The sequence below is a fragment of the Neoarius graeffei genome, chromosome 10 (genome assembly GCF_027579695.1).
Source record: "Neoarius graeffei isolate fNeoGra1 chromosome 10, fNeoGra1.pri, whole genome shotgun sequence".
In the NCBI taxonomy this organism is placed as follows: domain Eukaryota; kingdom Metazoa; phylum Chordata; class Actinopteri; order Siluriformes; family Ariidae; genus Neoarius; species Neoarius graeffei.
The window spans coordinates 82,479,394-82,501,353 of NC_083578.1; the positions used below are offsets into that span (position 1 = coordinate 82,479,394).

The 21,960-nt window shown below is 41.9% G+C and overlaps 1 protein-coding gene across 1 annotated transcript in view; it reads left to right on the top strand.

Moving 5' to 3' along the window:
• The window catches only part of LOC132893358 (sodium- and chloride-dependent creatine transporter 1-like), a 99,880-nt gene that overhangs the window by 52,633 nt on the left and 25,287 nt on the right, over positions 1 to 21,960 (top strand). The window contains exons 4-7 of the mRNA XM_060932408.1: positions 1 to 133; positions 6,066 to 6,200; positions 8,782 to 8,885; positions 9,865 to 9,989. Of these exons, the coding sequence (XP_060788391.1) occupies positions 1 to 133; positions 6,066 to 6,200; positions 8,782 to 8,885; positions 9,865 to 9,989 (497 nt within the window). The remainder of the gene's footprint in view (positions 134 to 6,065; positions 6,201 to 8,781; positions 8,886 to 9,864; positions 9,990 to 21,960) is intronic.

Sequence of the window (21,960 nt, forward strand, 5' to 3'; positions counted from 1 at the left end):
GAATAAGGTGCTGCGTATCTCCAAAGGCCTGGACGATATAGGCCAGATTAACTGGGAGATGGTTCTGTGTCTGATGGCTGTCTGGGTGTTGGTTTACTTCTGCGTATGGAAGGGAGTAAAGTCGACAGGAAAGGTACAGGCCCTTGTAAAGTCTGTCTCCCTCTCTCTCTCTCACACACACACACACACACACACACACGCGCACACAGGCAGCTTGGCGAGGCCACTGACCCCTGCTGCAGTTATGACTCCAGGTAAAAGCCGAGCAATCACGTGGAGACAGTGACAAGCTGATTAAAACCAGCACTCACTGTATCCTGCTCCCTCATTCTCTCTCTCTCTGTCTCTCTTGCTTTCTTTTCTTTGTCTATTTGTGTTGTGCTGCAAACACAGATCTGCATCTCACACGATTCTGAATGTATGATATGAAAATCCTTCAACAGAAATGCGTACAGTAATAGTGATCAAACATTTCACACTCCACAACATTTACATTTTTAATAATGCATCGAATAAACACATTAATAAATCATATAGCCGTTTGCACACATCCTGGTTGCGTCATCAAACCAGATCTCAATGTGACTTTCTCCTCTAGCCATTATTTGCATAGTCCCTCCCACTGCTGGTTCTCCACATCAGAGCCCTAGTGAGGGAGAGAAGTCGTTATGGCAACGTCATCTGCCAAAGGGGAAGTGGTTTTGTTCATATCGGGGCATCCTGTCTGAAAGCTGCAGCGTGATTGGTCGGTTAGAGGAAGATTTTCTGCAGTGGGACGTGACTAGGCTCTCGTGTGCACGGCCACAAGCCAGCATCTTTCTCTTCCTAAGAGAGGAGTGTAGGGGGTGGGTGAGATCACATGAATCCTCACCATCAGAATGAGTGGAGTTTATTTCTGGTGTCTCACACAGCCACCCTCCATCCCCCACGCATTTTACAACCACTTGCTTATGTTTCACATACCATCAGCTTAAAACCAGCCTCAACAAAGAAACAGACAATCAAATATTTCCAGTTAAGGAATGGAAATTGCCATTTAAAATCCCTCTAAAATAGCTGCCAGCCGCCGATTTCTCCTATTTGTCATTTTAAAAGAAGTAGTTTGAGCTCACAAAGCTCCCTGGGCCTGCATTCCCATGCCATAAGCTCGTGTCCCAGTGAGCTAATTGGCTTTTTCCAGAATCTGATTAAATAAAACGAGGCCCTGAAACAAAGCACCAGATTAGCCTACATCTCACGGATCAGGTGGGATAGAAAGTAGAGTTTATTTACAAAGTGCTGAGGAATATTTTTAGTTCTTGCCACCCTCAAAGTATACTATAAGGCCAAAAGTATGTGGACACCTGACCATCACATCTATATGTGGTTCTTCATCAAACTGTTGCCACAAAGTTTTAAGCACACTGTAATTTCATTTCACTGGAACTAAGAGGCCCGAACCTGTTCCAGCATGACGTGCACAAAGTGAGGTCCAAGCGCGACATGGTTTGCCAAGTTTAGTGAACACCTGAACACCTTTGGGATGAATTGATACACTGACTGTGCACCAGGCTTCCTTTCCCGACGTCAAGGCCTGACCTCATTAATGCTCTGGTGGCTGAATGAACACAAATCCCCAGAGCCACACTCCAAACTCGAGTAGAAAGCCTTCCCAGAAGAGTGGAGGTTATTATAACAGTAAAGGGGGACTAAATCTGGAATGGGAATGGGTGTGATGGGCAGGTGTCCACAAACTTTTGCCAATATTGTGTATGTAAGAAGCATTATTTAGCTTTTGTGGGGGTTTATTTCATTAACTCGAACCCCAGTGTTGTGGCCTGTGGTACTGTAGTGAGTAAGAGTTATAATGCAGTAATGATTCCAAGGAATCCAGTAACACAATAGGACAAGGCCATGAATGAAAGTTTCCCACATTCAGTCCAAACCTACCGTATTTAGATGCAGTAAGGGATTAGACATAGAGCAACCCAAATGAAAATTAGGATTCAGCCGGACTGTGCATTGGAGCTTCTGTAATATAATGTGTGTAAGGCTTAGTTCAAGATCAGGCTATATCAGTGACCGTTGTGGGTGGGTAACTAAAAACGAATCTGAAACAGTGAAGCCTTCTTTTCCTTGCTTATGAAAGACATCGTTTTCACCTACTGATAAATACAACTGCTGTAATTTCTACTTAGTTGTTATTTGATTTTTTGCTCCAGAGAGACTTATTGAAGTTCTGTCTCTCATAGAAGAGACACATAATCACATCTTTGTTGAGTCATTGTTCCACCTCTACAACGAGTGTCAGGATTCATTAGAAGGCAGCACGGTTCAAAGCCTCAAAGTCTCTGTACTATGATCACATGAAAAAGCAAGAACACAGGGCCAATATATTACACAGGAACTTATTCACAGGAGGTGACTGGGGACCTGGTGGGTTCAGTGTGTGAAGTGTCCGTCCTGAATAGCGGCCCTGTCTCTGGGCGACATTGTGCTACACTAGCCACATTATAAGCTAAGTTCATCATTCCTGAGAGCCACTGAGAAATATTCAACCCAGCCTGAGCTTTCCATGTCCAAGGACAGACACAGGGTGTGTGAATCATTTCCCCATGGACATGTGACACTGCATACCGAGGTGTGTATTTGGAGCGAGAGCTGGAGTGCGTGAGGGGGCTGTTGCCGGGTGAGCTCGTAAACAAAGCCACCACAGCAGAACATATGAGTGGAAGAAGAAAAAAGGAAACATCATTCAGAACTTTGTCTGATGCATTGTATTGAATGAATACCAAGCACCTCCTTTACGGTATACTTTGTCTCAAATGTATTATGTCCTCGCTATGTGTGACTCACCCAGTCATTACATGAAATGTAGAACGATCATGGATGCTTCATAGCCAAAGGGAATCATATCAGTATTATTGCCAAATCTTTTCAGGGTGAATGCATGCTCAGAAAGTCCCTGGAAATCAACAGATTTTGTCATAAACTAATTTGCACATCAAAACATCCTACATGAAGCAGGGAGATTTTCTAAAGACACTTTAGTTTGGAATAGCATAAATGATAACTTGTTTCTTAAAGAAAGAAGAGTTCCTTAGTCATTGAACCACAAACTAACTCTTTACAAAATGGAGTCAAACAGCTATTTATGTATTTACAAAATAAAGCGGGTATAGTGAGTGGTAGGGAAATAGACATGAAGGAAATGGTTACAGATAAAAAAAATAATAATAATAATAATGAAATTACTCACTTTTATTATGCAATATATCATAAATGTAGTATATACACTCACCGGCCACTTTAATAGGAACTTGTTCTTGATCCTAAGACTCCTGTTCTTGGCTGGCAGGAGTGGAACCCAATGTGATCTTCTACTGTTGCATGCTGAGATGCTTTTTCTGCTCACCACAATTGGAAAAATTGATTTATATGAGTTAGTACATCCTTCCTGGCAGCTCAAACCAATCTGGCTATTTTCCTCTGACCTCTCTTATCAACAAGGCATTTGTTTCCACTCACAGAACTGTCGCTCACTCAGCGTTTTTTATTTTTCACACCATTCTGCGTAAACTCTAGAGACTGTTGTGTGTGAAAACCCCAGGAGATCAGCAGTTTCTGAAATACTCAAACCGGTCCACCTGGCACCAACAGATGCCACAGTGAAAGTCACAGATATCCCTTTTCCACCAAATCAGTTCCAGGGCCAGTTTGGGGCCAGTGCTGGTGCTGGTTCACAACTCGTTCAACTTGTGAACCAGCTGAGAACCAGTTTGCTTTTCCATAGCTCGGGGTGCTAAGGGGAGCCACGTCATTACGTCACTGTATACGTCAGTTACGTCGCTGCGTTTGCATAAACCTTGGCGCGAACATCGAAGCAACAACAACACGGAGAAGAAGAAGAAGAAGCAACAACAACAATAATGGATGACTGCTGCTTTACTGCATCCATGATATCTCGTCGCTTATTTAAAAATGGTGCCCTCTCACGGTCTTGCTATTGTTGTTGGTCTTAACAACTCCGCCCCCCGCTGACGTAAGCAGTTCTTTCCTCTAGCCCAGCAAAGAGCTGGTGCTACCCTGGAACCGGTTTTTCTGGCCCAGAGCCAGTTCTTTGTCAGTGGAAACAGAAAACCCGGTTCCAAACTAAGCACTGGCCCCGAACCAGCCCTGGAACTGCTTTGGTGGAAAAGGGCTAAGAGATCACAATTTTTCCCCATTCTGATGTTTGAAGTGAACATTAACTGAATTTCTTTATTTGTATCTGCATGATTTGATGCATTGTGCTGCTGTCAAGGGATTGACTGCTTATCTAACTGCATAAAACCGCAGGTTTATGGGTGATCCTAATAAAGCGAGCGTATAATAAATATTGCCAGAAAGTCTGAAATGAACAAGAAGAAAAGAATCATGGGGGTGGGATAAATGCTAAGGATCAGTGATTGATTGGGAACGCAGGCTCTGGCAAGATGGTGAGTCGACTGAACATGTTCTCTCAACTTACTTACATAATCAACAGCTGGGACGTGAGCTGCACAACAGCATATTAGGGTCATTGTAGGTTAAAAAGAAATACAGAGGTAATATTCTGAGAAAAACTCAATTTCTGAGATTAAAGTCTTAACTTTGGAAAAACTCGGATGTCCTCTGAGAATATAAAGTCATAAATTTGCGAACACAAAAACTCAGAAATTCCCAGATTAAAAAGTCACAAATTGCAAGAAAAAAAGTCGTGGATTTTTTGTTGTTGTTGCTGTGTTGTTGCTGTTTTGTTTTTTGGTGGTGGTGGTGGGGGGGGTTCTTTTTTTGGGGTCAGAGAACCACATTGCTTCACTTTGTAAGGTTGGATCAATGTCATCACACCACAGACTACGTCGAGAATTAAAGGAAGTGCACAGCTTTGTTTATTCGTGTCCTTTTTTTTTTTTGTCTTAGCTGTTTCTTAAATACATTTTTATTGTGCGAGAGCAGTTTCCTGTTACTTTTATTGTGTGGATTATTCTAATCTACCCAAATTTCTGTTCCGTTGAAACGGCTGAGCCACGAGTTATCGGAAATGCAGTCACTCCTTCTGGATCATGCAATATAAAAGAATAAAGCACTAAGAGATTTGTTCCAACATTTCCCACAATGCATTGTAGCCAGAAAGCCAGGAAGCATGAGATCATTTCTGAGTTTGTTTGTTTGTTTGTTTTTTCCTTGTAAAATTTTCAACTTTATCTCCGAGTTTTTTCTCGGAATAATACTCCCCTCCCCCAGGCCCCTTTTTTTTTTTTTATTTATTCATTCATTCATTATCTCTAGCCGCTTTATCCTTCTACAGGGTCGCAGGCAAGCTGGAGCCTATCCCAGCTGACTACGGGCGAAAGGCGGGGTACACCCTGGACAAGTCGCCAGGTCATCACAGGGCTGACACATAGACACAGACAACCATTCACACTCACACCTACGGTCAATTTAGAGTCACCAGTTAACCTAACCTGCATGTCTTTGGACTGTGGGGGAAACCGGAGCACCCGGAGGAAACCCACGCGGACACGGGGAGAACATGCAAACTCCGCACAGAAAGGCCCTCGCCGGCCCCGGGGCTCGAACCCAGGACCTTCTTGCTGTGAGGCGACAGCGCTAATCACTACACCACTGTGCCGCCTTTTTAAATGTATTTTTATTTTTATTTTTTACCTACAATGGCCCTAATATGCCACTGTAGAGAGTCATTAATGTCTGTTCAAAAAAATTCCAGGTTTGTCACTTTTTAAATAATAAAATCATTAAAGGGGTCTTTTTGGTTGCCACATCTACTAGCTGGTATTAAAACTGCTTATTAATTGTGTTGCTGGCATATTCTAACCTACAGAATTGTAGATAATGCTGTATATTTCTGAACTGTAATGTATCACCATAAGCCAAAGATTGCCTTTGGCTTTGCAAGAGGGAAAAATGAATAACTGGCCCACTGATCCCAGAGTGGATTTGTTAAACCTTCTCAAATGTGTTCCATGTATTTGAACAAAAAAGGACTAATATTCAGCAGATCCCCTGTATATAATATCCATAACTGTTGCTTATGTGTGTTGCAGGTTGTGTATTTCACTGCCATGTTCCCCTACGTTGTCCTGATCATTCTCCTGGTGAGAGGCGTGACCCTTCCTGGGGCTTATAATGGTATCATGTACTATCTGAAGCCTGACTGGTCAAAGATTAAAGAGGCCCAGGTGAGCACTGAAGGAATGGGTCTGTAAAAATATATATCTAATCTAATTTATGCAATTTTTCAGTTAGCCCAAATGCAGCTACTGCAAACATGACAAGGTTTCTGAGAGGATTTAAATGTTCCGCTTCACTGCAAAAGCCATCCATTCTGAGGTCCTGACAGAATAATGAATAAGATCTTTAAGTATTTATAAACGTTCACAATCTTTCACAGCTGTAGCTAGTCACCTAGATAGCATGAGCAAGCCTGACAGGATTACTGAAAGGATCATTACGTATTTATAAATCACTGCTAATGCTCGCCATATAACAGGTGACAGGATATTTCGGAAAATAAGTAATGGAAGTCTGCACCTACTCAGTGATGTTTGAAGGGAAAAAGTGTTTATTTCTTATTTTTACAGTAAGTGTGCTTTTATATCAGTCTCTAGGGTTACAGTGCTCAGTGTAAATGAGTACACCCGCTTTGAAAAGTAACATTTTAAACAATATCTCAATGAACACAAACAATTTCCAAAATGTTGACAAGACATAGTTTAATATAACATCTGTTTAACTTATAACGTGAAAGTAAGGTTAATAATATAACTTAGATTACGCATTTTTCAGTTTTATTCAAATTAGGGTGGTGCAAAAATGAGTACACCCCACAACAAAAACTACTCCATCTAGTACTTTGTATGGCCTCCATGATTTTTAATGACAGCACCAAGTCTTCTAGGCATGGAATGAACAAGTTGGAGACATTTTGCAACATCAGTCTTTTTCCATTCTTCAACAGTGACCTCTTTTAGTGACTGGATGCTGGATGGAGAGTGATGTTCAACTTGTCTCTTCAGAATTCCCCATAGGTGTTCGATTGGGTTCAGATCAGGAGACACACTTGGCCACTGAATCACTTTCACCCTGTTCTTCTTCAGAAATCCAACAGTGGCCTTAGATGTGTGTTTAGTCATGTTGGAAAAGTGCACGACGATCAAGGGCACGGAGTGATGGTAGCATCTTCTCTTTCAGTATAGAGCGATACATCTGTGAATTCATGATGCCATCAATGAAATGCAGCTCTCCGACACCAGCAGCACTCATGCAGCCCCACATAAGGACGCTGCCACCACCATGTTTCACTGTAGGCACCATGCATTTTTCTTTGTATTCCTCACCTTAGCGACGCCATACAGTTTCAAGCCATCAGTTCCAAAAACATTTATCTTGGTCTCATCACTCCAGAGTATAGAGTCCCCATAGTCTTCATCTTTGTCAGCATGGTCCCTGGCAAACTCTAGGCGGGCTTTTTTTGTGCTTGGGCTTTAGGAGAGGCTTCTTTCGTGGATGGCATCCATGCATGCCATTCCTCTGCAGTGTACGCCATATTGTGTCACGGGAGATGGTCACCCCAGTTTGGCTTTCTACTTCTTTAGATAACTGTGGTGAACTTGCACGTCGATTTTCTTCAACCCTTCTCGTCAGAAGACGCTCCTGTCGAGGTGTTAACTTCCATGGACGACCTGATGTTGCTGTGAGATGGTTGCAGTTCCATCTTTCTTAAATTTTTGTACCACTTTTGCTACAGTATTCTGACTGATAAGTAAAGCGTTGCTGATCTTCTTGTAGCCTTCACCTTTGTGGTGTAAAGAAATTATTTTCTTTGGGGAATTCTGAAGAGACAAGTTGAGCATCACTCTCCATCCAGCATCCAGTCACTAAAAGAGGTCACTGTTGAAGAATGGAAAAAGATTGATGTTGCAAAATGTCACCAACTTGTTCATGCCATGCCTAGAAGACTTGGTGCTGTCATTAAAAATCATGGAGGCCATACAAAGTACTAGATGTAGTAGTTTTTGTTGTGGGGTGTACTCATTTTTGCACCACCCTAATTTGAGTAAAACTGAAAAAATGTGTTATCTAAGTTATATTATTAACCTTACTTTCACGTTATAAGTTAAACAGATGTTATATTAAACTTTGTCTTGTCAACATTTTGGAAATTGTTTGTGTTCATTGAGATATTGTTTAAAATGTTACTTTTCAAAGGGGGTGTACTCACTTACGCTGAGCACTGTTCTTTGTTTAGCCCCAAAGAATAGACAGATTTCCATTGCAGATTTGCACAAAAAAGAAGCAAAAAAAAGTCAACAAAACACAGTAGTGAATGGTCTGTGTTTTAATTGAGTGATGTTATGCAGTTAAAGGCAGGTTTTCTTCCCTTGCGAGAGTCATTCAGATCTCTGAGGTCTGATATTTGGCATGGGATTTCGATTGCATCTACCACAATCGCCGTGATAATGTAAATTCCAATGTGAAAAATGTGTTTCCATTTCAATTCTGTGAAATATTAATTTATCAAATTGTCTCAGAAACCTCCTCATACGAGCATAGAAACCTCTTTGTGATATTTGCGAGTTTTTCAAAATTCACGTTTCCATTACTCAGTTTTAAGTTTGCACGTTTCAAATTGCACATCAAGCAGCTTAATGGAAAGCCAAATAGAAATACTCCTTAAAATGAACACCGTTTCCATATAAAGAGTGAATTTATTTGTAAAATGGGGAACATTCCAAGACCTAAACAAGTCCAATCATTCAGGTCTGGATCGATGCCGGTACTCAAGTGTTCTTTTCTTACGCCATCGGACTCGGAGCCCTGACTGCTCTTGGCAGTTATAATCAATTCAACAACAACTGCTACAGGTAAGTTTCATTTTTTATAAGGACTCTCTCTCTCTCTCTCTCTCTCTCTTTCTATTTTTGTTGTGTCTGTGACTGCCCAGTCTCTACTTCTATGTTGCATGACTTTCCATTATCAGAATTATGGTTTTAACAAACTACAATCTTTAACACACTGAAGGACAACCATTTAATGGTCATAAGACATAATTCAAGGGAAGCTTCGTAAGTGTAAAGAGAGAACTTGATCACTTATTGAATATTATATTAAACTGAGGCATAAATTACTCCTAAATGTGATCATTTTAAACCAGTAAAATAATTAGTGTTGACTCATTAAGTGTATAATATTTTCTTTAATAATGCCTAAGAAACTAGTACAAATGGCATATCTTGACCCCTTTGCTTTCATTATAAAAGTGCCACGATATATGATGATGCGTAAAATTGGAAACATGCCGTGGCGTAATTGCATAATATTAGCTAACTTAGCCAGCCGGCTAGTTAACTGCTAGTTAAACTCACATTTGCCCCACAAGTGGAATTTCAGTATCTGGATCTCAAATAGCATCGTCATATTTTCAACAGTGTAGATGCCATTCCAGCCCTTTTTTTAATGACTAGCATGTGGTAAGTAAGCTAACTCACATGTTAATTGCTAGCAAACTAGCTTACATACTGTATATCCCAGGTTGAAATGATTAAGTCTGGATTTATATTTTCCTATTTTCAGTGATTTATTTAAAAGTAGCCAAAAAAAACCCACGAACCCTATAACAACCAGCATTTTGTTTAGTATTTAATTTGCTAATCAGCTAGCTAGCCTCACATAGGGGAGAGCGGGGAGACTTGGGACAAGTTTTCAGCTTTTGTAGACTGTGTAAAATTCTTTGCAGGCATCACATTCATATTGCATTAGAGAGGATTTAGTGTAGTCTATTTTTGAGTTAATGTACTGTCTGTCCCAGACACATCTGACTTTTGTTTGTCCCGTCATCCTCAGGGATACGTTTGTGTTGGCCCTGATAAACAGCAGCACCAGTTTCTTCGCTGGCTTTGTGGTTTTTTCCATTCTGGGCTTCATGGCTGCTGAGCAAGGTGTGGACATCTCAAAAGTGGCAGAGTCAGGTAAGAGTCCAGTAATTGTTAATGTATTCAATGCATGTTTATTCAGTGTGCATGGGCTTTACTCTGGACTTTCTGGCTGCCCTGTACAGTTTAATCCTGATTTGAATTCCTGATGAGAATTTACTGGAATTGAGAACTGTTCATGATTTTGTATCAGGGGTATAAAGTTTACAGTAGTGTCCCTGTGATACATACATACAGTACCAGTCAAAAGTTTGGACACACTTTCTAATTCAATGTTTTTTCTTTATTTTTATTAATTAAAAGTCACTTCAGGTCATAAAGTAATGATGGCTGTTGTTTCTCTTTACTTAGTTGAGCGGTCCTTGGATTACTACAGCTGTGGAATAGGGCTATTTACTGTGTTTAAGAAGGCAAGAAACTCGTCCACTAATTAACTTTTGACAAGGCAATAATTGAAAAGAATTCCAGTTGACTACCTCATGAAATTGTTTAAGATAATGCCAATAGTGTGCAAAGTGTCATCAAGGTAAACAGTGACCACATAATTCCATGTATACTCACCGGCCACTTTAATAGAAACCTGTTCTTGGTGCTAAGATTCCTGTTCCTGGCTGGCAGGAGTGGAACCCAATGTGGTCTTCTGCTGTTCCATGCTGAGATGCTTTTCTGCTCATCATGGTTGTAAAGAGTGATTATATGAGTTACTATATCCTTCCTGGCAGCTCAAACCAATCTGGCCATTTTCCTCTGACCTCTCTTATCATCAAGATGTTTCCACCCACAGAATTGTCGCTCACTTAATGCTTTTTTTGTTTTTCGCACCATTCTGTGTAAACTCTAGAGACTGTTGTGTGTGAAAACCCCAGGAAATCAGCAGTTTCTGAAATACTCAAACCAGTCCATCTGGCACCAACACTCATGCCACAGTGGAAGTCACAGAGGTCACAATTTTTCCCATTCTGATGGTTGAAGTGAATGTTAACCGAAGCTCTTGATTTGTAGCTGCATGATTTTATGCATTGTGCTGCCGTCAAGGGATTGACTGATTAAGATAACAGCAGGTGTATGGGTGTTCCTAATAAGGTGACCGGTGAGTGTATGTTCCATGATTTCATAGTTCTGAGGTCTTCAGTATTGTTCTACAATGTAGAAAATAGTCAAAATACAGAAAAACCTATGAATGAGTAGGGGTGTACAAACTTTAGACTGGTACTGTACATGTAAAATTGGTAACTAATTTAGCTGAAGGAAAGTCAGAGGTTGTAACTCTTTGCACAGTGCTACCTATAAAACTTATTTTCACTCTTTAGAGGGATAAAGTCTGTGGACATGAGGTTCATGCTGATATTCTTCATGATATGTTTGCAATTAAATGTGTGTTTATTATTTCATTATATTCAGAAGGTTTATTGTATTTGTATGTAATGTGTTAAATTACAAATAACTGACAGAATTATTGCACTAACAGAGATCTGTGTGTGTGTGTGTGTGTGTGTGTGTGTGTGTGTGTGTGTGTGTGTGTGTGAGTGAGTCTGTGCCTAGGTGTATTAAGTGAATAAGGATGAATCTGACTAAAGCAGTTGTTTTAACCTATTTGAAAATAGACTATATTGCATATCCAAAATATAAGTGAAATAATTGACTATTTTGGGGAAGATTTCACTTTTTAATTATTCAGTGGTTCATGATATGGAATTTGGTCAATTTGTTTTTGAATGAATTGTATGTGTTTGTGTCTGAAAGCAACATTAGAAGTTTTTCTGTGTGAATATTTGAGAATCTATATGTATAAGGTGAATTTGAAAGTGTGTGTGTGTGTGTGTGTGTGTGTGTGTGTGTGTGTGTGTGCGCACGCATGCGTGCTGTCTCATAGGCGTAAGTGGATCTTTATGTTTGTCTCTATACAGTCAGATCAGAGTACAGTATTTAGAAAGTCCTGCACTCTACACGTATCCTAAACTACATCCTGATTATAACTAGGAGTGTGTATTCATCAGCTTTTTAGGTGCCGATATTCAGATACTCATCTGTATGCCCTTTATCCACAATGAGAAAATGACAACAGAAAGCTTGGTGGGCATGTTAGTGTGCATGTGGACTGAAAAAACAACTCTCATGGGCCAGAGAAGACAATCAGATCCAAAACGCATGGTACAAACGAGAGACAACATTGAGTACGACTCTATTAAATGTCATAAACTACAGTGGATGTGAATCAGGTTCGCAGATGAAGCCAGTTTTACACCAGAACTGATTTTTTTTGTCTTGTTAACAAATTTATAGCTGTTATGATGGAAGTGATGATAAATATTTGCAAATGTTCTACAACCATTGTTGTTGTTGTTGGCATCCATCTGTCTTGGAAGACAATGGCGTGTGCACCAAGGATTAGTCTACAGTTGGGTTGCAGTGCCTGCTGTGACTGTATAGCCCGATCCTGGAACAGCAGGCTCTGTTGCAGTTGCTGCAGACATAGTCTGTGCCTGGCTCTGTGGGTGCTGATGCTGCCGTCTGCGTTCTCTCTTCTCTTCCCACTGCCCCTCTCTCCTTTGCTCACTCATCTCAATGCCTGCCTCGATGGCAAGCCTCCAGCTGCTGCGGTCTGCAGCTTCCCAACCTGCTGGATTGATGTTGCCTGCCTTCAAATCATATTTACAAATGTCTTTGTAGCAAAGAACAGGCCTTCCTGCAAGCTTGCCATACAGCATGTCCTTGGGGATTCGACCATCCTGCATGTGACTGGCATGGCCAAGCCAGTGCAAGCACCTCTGGGTCAGCAAGGCGAACATGCTTGGTATCCCTGCCTGTGCCAGGACGCTCTTCTTTGGGACACGATCTTGCCATGCCCAAAATCCTTCTAAGGCAATGCAGACAAAAGGCATTGAGTCTGTGCTCTTGACAGGAATACAAGATCCATGCTTCACTGCCATACAGCAGAGTGCTGAGCATGCAGGCTTGGTACACCTTTATCTTGGTGTTGATGGTCAGCATGGAGTTTTCCCAAACCCTCTTTGCAAGGCGAGCCATTGCTGTTGCTGCTTTGCTGATATGTGTGTTCAGTTCGGCATCCAGGAAGAGGTTGCTGGAAATGGTAGACCCAAGGTAGGTGAAGTTCTCCACCACCTCGAGGGTGTAGTTGCCGATGGAAATGCTTGGAATGCTGCTGACACCTTGGTCCAAGATGTTGGTCTTCTTGAGGCTGATGGTGAGGCCGAACTCTCTACTTGTGCATGCAAAGCAGTTGATGAGACGCTGTAGAGCTTCCTCAGCATGTGTAGTCAAGGCAGCAGCATCTGCAAACAGCATCTCCCTGATCAGGACAGTCCACAGCTTGGTCTTTGCACGGAGGTGAGCGAGGTTGAAGAGGTTCCCATTGCTTCTGTGTGGAGGTATACACCATCCTCTGACTGGCTGAAGGTGAAGAGCAGCAGCAGGGAAAAGATTATGCCGAAGAGCGTTGTGGCAAGTACACACCCCTGTTTCACTCTGCTCCTGATTGGAAATGGGTCCAAGGAAGGTACTGGACAATACCTTGCATGTCTTCATGAAAAGACGTAATCATCCTCAGGAGCTTGTGGGGGGACATCCAATCCTTTGCAGCAGGCCAAACTGGCCTTTCCTGCTGACAAGGTCAAAGGCCTTTGTCAGGTCAATGAAGGCGATATACAAGGGTCATCTCTGCTCTTGGCACTTCTCTTGCAGCTGTCTCATTGAAAAGATCATGTCAAGTGTTGATCTTCCTGCTCTGAATCTGCATTGTGCCTCACGATATACACATTCTGCAAGTGCCTGCAACCTGTTCAGTACTGCATGGGTGAAGGCCTTCCCAACGATGCTGAGGAGGGATATTCCGTGGTAGTTGTTGCAGTCATTGCATTCGCCGTTGTTCTTGTACAGCATGATGATGTTGGCATCATGCATATCCTGGGGCACTGTACCTTCCTCTTAGCACTGTAGTAGGAGCTTGTGCAAATGGTGCAGAAGAACAGACTTCTTGCCAGCTTTGATGACCTCAGGGGGAATGCCATCCTTTCCTGGAGCTTTGCCCCTGGCTAGGAAGTCAATGGCCTTACTGAGTTCCTTTACAGAGGGTAGAACATCAAGCTCCTCCATGACAGGCAGGGGATTGGTATGCTCAAGTGCTGTGTCAGTGACCAGTGTTCTCCTTGGAGTACAGCTTCAGGTAATGCTCTGCCCATCTCTCCATCTGCTTGCTTTAGTCGGTTATGACGTCGCCAGAAATGGACTTCAAGGGTGCGATCTTGGTGGAACTTGGACCGAAGGCTTTTTTCATGCCATTGTACATGGCACGTATGTTGCTGCAGTCAGCAGAGAGTTGGATGCTCTGGCAGAGGTTCAGCCAGTACTTGTTGGCACACTGTCTCGTGATCCATTGGGCATCGTTCCTGGCCTTTCTAAGTGTGAGTGTCTTCTCTGAGGGCTCTCACTTGTAGTTGATTAGTGCTGCATGCTTGGTGGCAATTACTGGCTCAAATTCAGCAATTCCTGCTTCGAACCAGTCTGGGTTTTGCCTCTCTCTCTCTCTTGTCGAAAGTGTCCAAGGCAGGGCTGTAAATGGCATCACGGATGTGGTTCGATCTCTTTTCGGCATTGCCTGTGGGGCAGTCCTTCAAGGCTTCTTCAATGGAGTCAGTGAAGCATTCACACAGGTCTGGGATTGTTGTCCTGGCTGTGTTGATACATGGACATCCTTTCTGCTTGGAGCAGTGGATTCGTTTGGGCTGAAGACACACCTTGCTGCCGACCAGGTAGTGGTTGGTGTCGCACTCAGTGCTGTGGTAGCTGCGAGTAACAAGGATGCAGTTCAGCAAGGGTCTTTGAGTGATGAGATCCAGCTGGTGCCAGTGACAGGATCTGAGGTGCTGCCAGGATACTCTGTGGTTCGGCTTGGTGAAGAAGAATGTGTTAGTTATACAGAGGTTGTGGTAGGAGCATAGTTCTAGAAGCCACTGTCCATTCTCGTTGAGCTTGCCAACACTAAAGTGGCCGATGTTGTGGGGCCAGGAGTCATGGTCAGCTCCCACTTGGGCATTGAAGTCCACAAGCAAGTACAGGTGTTCTGTGGGAGGAATCCCTCTGATGGCAGGATTAAGCTCATTGTAAAACTCATCCTTCACCTTGGCTGATGAGCAAAGTGTAGGAGTATAGATGCTCAAGATGTTCACTGTGTCAGAGGAGGTTGAGAGACGGAGCGAGAGGATTCAAGCTGTGCCTTTGGATGGCAGTTCCACTGAAGACAGGAGAGAGTTTCTCACAGCGAATCCAATGTCGTGCAATCGTGGTTCCTCTGGTTCCTTTCCCTGCCAAAAGAATGTGTAGTCCTGTTCTCTGAGGCTGCCATTTGAATGGAGTCTGGTCTCCTGTAATGCAGCAATGTCACTGTTGAGCTTTTTGCACTCTCGGTTGATGATAGCTGTTTTCCTGAAGTCATCAACCTGACGTAAGTCATCGAAGAAGCCAGGACACATTGTTCTGACATTTCAACTTGCTAGTCGCAAGAGTGATGGTTTTCTCCTTCTTCTTTCTTTGCCTGGTGCGAGCTTTACAGTTTGCTTGTCGGTTGTTACCCATATCTCCAAGCACCAAGTAAAGCAGGCAGACTGTGGCAAGTCAGCACCTTACTGGCTGGGAGCTGCCCAGCTTGAGGCAGGCGATAGCTGACCAGTGATACTACGATAATCCCTCCCACCGTCAGAGACAGCCCATAGTGCCCGAACCTATGCCAATCGGTCTGGACTTACAACTCGTAACTGCTGTCTCTCGTGTTGTTTCTAACACTGAGAACAGAGACACTGGAGTGGCCTCTCCAGGGTGCATGCCTGGGCAAAGTGTATGGAGATCCTGTGGTGCCCAGTCAACAGAATCCCCTGTTGGCCTCAATAATGTGGTCCAAAGGAGAGCAGAGCAATATGTTTGGCATCAGCTTGGCTGCAGGAGCTGCCAGAAGGAAGTCGGTGTCCACGATCCAGCCACCTTAAGAGCCCCACTCTGGATTTTTCCTCAAGGTTTACTCCTGAAGCTTTGTCCATGACTGGATATGGCCACAAGGCAGCGGAGGTTTGAGATCAGAGTTTACCTTCTCCTGGATGGACTACCTTCCCAGGCTGGCGAGCTCCACCTACCTGAAGCAACTGGTTTTAAGGTGCCAGAGACCTGCCCTCACCCATTCTCCTGTCAGTAAAAGTAGTTCTGCCAGGCTTCGAGACTAAGCTGCACGAGCAGGCCAGGAGCTTCACCTAGTTGTTGGAGGCTGTTTGAGGTGCATGTCATGTGGAAGCACCTTATAGGCAGGGGAGCTTTGTCCCCACTGCCACCTCTGGCTATGAGAACCTTGGAACCTCTACAGCCATAAACTGATAAAGAATAATGTCTGTCTTTATTTCACTCACAATAGTATACACTCACCGGCCACTTTATTAGGAACATCATACACCTGCTGTTTTATGCAGTTATCGAATCAGCTGATCCCTTGACAGCAGCACAATGCATCAAATCATGCAGCTACAAATCAAGAGATTCAGTTAATGTTCACTTCAAGCATTAGAATGGGGAAAAATTGTGATCTCTGTGACTTTCGCTGTGGCATGAGTGTTGGTGCCAGGTGGACTGGTTTGAGTATTTCAGAAACAGTCTCTAGAGTTTACACAGAATGGAGCGAAAAACAAACAATGAGTGAGCAACAGTTCTGTGGGTGGAAACGTCTTGTTGATAAAAGAGGTCAGAGGAAAATGGCCAGATTGGTTTGAGCTGCCAGGAAGGATATAGTAGCTCATATAATCACTCTTTACAACCGTGGTGCGCAGAAAAGCATCTGAGCATGAAACAGCAGAAGACCACATTGGGTTCCATTCCTGCCAGCCAAGAACAGGAATCTTAGACTCAAGAACAAGTTCCTATTAAAGTGGCCAGTGAGTGTAGTATAGTATTGTATAGAAATATAAAACATTGCAATATATCCTATCAGATGTAATCTGTCTTCAGCAGGCTGAGTGCATGTTCATGCATATTTACATTTTAAATTAAAAATTAAAATAACTGCGACTCTTTTGACCTTCCATTTGTAAGGAAACTTTCAGAAAGAATAAACTCTGCTGGTTCTGAACAAATATACTGACATGCAGTAGAACAATAACAATAGCAATTTGCCAAGTATTGCAATTGTCTTGTGTATCTTACCTTATTCCACTTTATTAGTCCTGTTTCCTCATGATAATATATAAGCATACTGTATGAAAGGACAGGAATTAACACCCCATGAATCTTTTACTTTGTAGTGCATGAAGTGCAAAAAAACCTCTCATACCATTTCAAATCCTCCACCGTGTCATTCTTCAGAGCAGTAGAATAGCATTATAACGTGGGAAAAGTAAAACCAGCTGTTCACACTTAGTCCACGCTGGCACAGGATGGTGCACATGGTAGTCTTTCAGCCCTACAGTGGATAAGAAGCTTTAGTTGAAGAGACTAAGTCATGTTGAGTTTTCGTGAGAAAGTCACTGATGCATTCATCTACTTGGAAATGCCTCTTGTCTGGCTTTTGATTGCCAGAGTAGCAACGTTTTGCTAATCAAATCAGATAAAGCATGAGCTGATTTTAATTAGCCATTCAGATTGACTTGAAGCAAGGACATTAGAAAACATGCTGATACATTATCTATATATTATTTTGCACTGGATCCGGATCTTTTGTCTCTCTTCTGTCTGGGAAAGAAGATACAGTGATGTGCAGAAGTCAGAAAGTTCTGTTTTGTTTTCAGTCAAATGGCCAGTCAGAAGTTATTGTTCATTATATGGTGGGAAACAATTATGAAGGGAAAATGTACAGCACATTAATTCCATTTTCCATCAAAGGTCATCCATCCATCCATTATCTATACCGCTTATCTGTTAGGGTTATGGGGGAAGCTGGAACCAATCCCAGCTGACGTTTGGTGGGAGGCGGCGTTCACCCTGGGCAGGTTGCCAGTCTAGACAGCCAGCCATTCACATTCACACTCGCGGGTAATTTAGAGTAGTCAGCTGACCTAATCTGCATATCTTTGGACTGTGGGAGTAAGCTCACTCAGGCACGAGGAGAACATGCAAACTCCACACAGAAAGGCCGCGGTCAATCACCAGGTCCGAACCCAGAACCTTCTTGCTGTGAGGTGACGGTGCTAACCACTGCACCACTCCTGTTAAAGTTCAAGATTACAAATAAAATGTTTAGTCAAGTCAAGTCAACTTTATTGTCAAATAATGCTATACATGCTCGACATACAGTACAGATGAAATTTCAGTCCTCTCTGAGGTTTCATCTTGTTTTTACGGCTGAAGATGTTTGTTCTGTGTTTGATTTATGAACAAGGACAATAACGATGGGAAAATCTATTGAACAGAGAATCACACAGGTAATGATAATGATATTGATACATTTCCCATTATAATTGTTTGCCGCCAAATAATTACTGAATAAGTACTGAATGGCCATCTAGCTGAAAACAAAAACGGTTTCGGACTCTTTCAGTGTTTCGACTGTTGTGTGCTTCTCCTCTATGCATAGACTGTGCTCAGCCTCATGAGCTTTGGAGAAAGATGTGATGGCAAATGTGAATTCCTAATATTCCTGTTAGATCTTGAGCAAGATTGAGCTCCTTGGTGTGTTTCAGCTCTTTTGGTCAGTCCTCCTGGTGTGCTGTAAGAGCACTCAGTGTTCCAGATCAAAATTCATATCAGTGTTGAACAGTTTGCGTGAATTTGTTGCGTCTAAAGAAAGAACATCACATTCTAGATTCAGTGCAGAGAGACAGAATGATCAAGAAGGTTGTCTTGGAGTACATGCCTGCTTGCACGTACATGCCACTACATGCTCTATCTGCTCCGTTATTTGATCATTTCTGTCACCTTGGATTTCATGAAGCTGTTGTCTGATTGGCTAAACGCAACAGGGTGAATATTCCAGAGCTCACCTTTGAAATAATATTATGCAAGTAAACTTTATTTCTAAAACATGTCAAGTTGACGGGGCGGCACGGTGGTGTAGTGGTTAGCGCTGTCGCCTCACAGTAAGAAGGTCCTGGGTTTGAGCCCCGGGGCCGGCGAGGGCCTTTCTGTGTGGAGTTTGCATGTTCTCCCCGTGTCCGCGTGGGTTTCCTCCGGGTGCTCCGGTTTCCCCCACAGTCCAAAGACATGCAGGTTAGGTTAACTGGTGACTCTAAATTGACCGTAGGTGTGAATGTGAGTGTGAATGGTTGTCTGTGTCTATGTGTCGGCCCTGTGATGACCTGGCGACTTGTCCAGGGTGTACCCCGCCTTTCGCCCATAGTCAGCTGGGATAGGCTCCAGCTTGCCTGCGACCCTGTAGAAGGATAAAGCGGCTAGAGATAATGTGATGTGATGTCAAGTTGACCAAATTGCTGTACATTGATTAAAACGGGACAAGAAATAAAACAGCATAACCTGAGCAAATGCTAAACGCGCAGGCTTGAAGATGAAATTTGGATTTCGGAATGGAGGTCGTTTGTTTAATAGCTGTTGGTACGCATAATGTTTTAATTTTAATCATGATGGAAGACCTCACAAATTGATCTTCGTGCAAGTGAAGGCGATAGTAAAAATAAATACATTTTTTAAAAAGGACCAGAACATTGAGATTTAAAGGATGTATCATTTGACACCTTGCAGTATGACCTTCATTCTAATGTTAGTCTCAGTGACACAATGTGGAAAGTTTGGAAAGCTGTGTCCTGTTCCAGTGCAGTGTTTCATCCAAAGTGCTTTTAGTGCATTGTTGTTTATTTATTTATTTATTTAATTAATTTTTTTGTGCGTGCGTGTGTGTGTGTGCGAGAGAGAGAGAGAATGTATGGTGAGTTTGTGAAGTATTTTTGGCTGTGTGAAAGCCCTTGTCTGTCCTTGTTGTGGTGACTAACCTGAGCGTGACTGCAAGTCCGATATTAACATCCTGTGAAGCTGTTCTGTCTGAATGTGCTCAAGGGAGGAAAAATGTCATCATTGTGTAGACCAAAACGCATCCTACCAAAACGACAGGGTTTTTTTTTTTTTCCTTTTTAAACAGACTTCTTCCAGATCTTTCCATTATACCTTTGATTCTTTAACCAGTTATCCTTGATTGTCTTCAGGCCCGTTCTCTTTCTTGTTATTCATATCTATTCATTTTATATTATCTATTATCTATATTTTGGCTTTAAGTATTAATTTAAGGATTATTTAACCAGGAGCTTTGCCTCTTGAGATGTGCACATCTCGATTTCAAGAGGGGTCCTGGAGCTGACAGCTGATGCAGGTAAACCTCTGATATCTAATGTCAGCATTTACACCTCTTAATGTGTTAGGCCTAGCTACTGCTGTGGGGTGCACATTGGCCTAGCACAGCCAGCCACAACCTTGGCATTAGCTTTAGCGTTAGAATTGCTTAGCCTAGTATAGCTAAATGCCAGCAGTAGAGCTGTCCTCTGATACAAGTTGTGGAAATCCAAGCAAGAACACAAGTAGATAAAATTCCCAATATAAGCATGCTAATGACTGTGTACTGGCAAGCTAGTCTAACCTCTCTAAACCCAAACGCCATTTAAATAATGACGCTTTAATGATGCTAACCACTGAACGAAACCCAGATCGGAGGCTTGTAGAGTTTCGATGTAAATCATAGGTAATTTGTGATATTTAATCTCTTTTTAAGCTATAAATTTGTTCTAATATTGTGCCATTTGTAAATGTAGATCTTTTTCTGGTAAGTTTTGTTGTTGAGTGAACCAAGTCAGAATAATTACTGTAAATCTGAAATAAACACATCAGAGGGTTTTAATGTAATCTCTATTTTATGCATCTGTAGGATGTGTGATTACCATGGACAGGTATTTCAGAGATGCCAATGTCTCCAGTTTAGTTTCAGCATTTATTATTTTGAACACAAGATAAAACTATAGTATGCTTTTCTACTTTTTCAAATGAAGCAGCAGTCAGTTCAAAATTCGCCAAATTGAAAGAGAAAGGACACGGAATGTAAAACAAAACAAAACAAAAAAAGCACATTTGCTTGTTGTAAGTTTATCAAAGTAAACTTGTCAATTCGCAAAACTCCAATTTGAGGACCAACAGAAAGAAAGAGGACGAGGCCGTGGTCTCTGGTTGGTAAAAGTACGAGGTAGAATGTGTTATTTATCATTTATGCTGTGAACATGGGGCTGTTGTGTGCACCGATATATAAACTAGGGTTTTTATGGTAAAATTATTTTTCCTTTCTGCCTTGCTAGGATTTTCTTTATTATCACTTTTGCAAAGCTTCCAGTTTCAGTCCTTACAGGTTCTCTGAGTACTTTATTTTTAGTCACCACACCTTCAACTGTGTGCATGTTTTGTAAGTCACTCTGGATAAATGAGACCAATGTGAAAGAATGTTTTACCAAAGTTATTCTTATCTTATCCAAATTTAACACTGAAGCAATACAGTAAAGTTCCAGTGACGTACAGTACTGCGCAAAAGTCTTAGGCACATGTAAAGAAATGCTGTCAACCAAAAATGGCTAAAAATAATTAAATGAAATGTTTCAACATTTAAAAAACACTGTAAACAGCAGTAAGCCATAATAAATGAAACGGTCAATATTTGATGTGAGACGACCCTTTGCTTTAAAAAAAAATAGTAGTCTCAGGTACAATGAGTGCAGTTTTATAAGGAAATGAGCTGTAGGTTTTACTGAGCATCTTGCAGAACCAGCCACAGTTCTTCTGGACACTGTCACACTTGCTTCTTAATCAAGATCAAGATTAACTTTATTGTCTCACAAAGTGAGAAATTTGTTCTGGGCCATTCGCCCATGCTGCAGCCACAACACAGAACATACAATAAATAGATATGCGCATCCATATCATACAAGGTGCCTAAAAGTGCAAGAAACATTGTGAATTAAAATAAATAAATAAATAAAATGAATGAATAAATAAATAAATAAATAAATAAGAGAATGAATAAATAACACCTAAT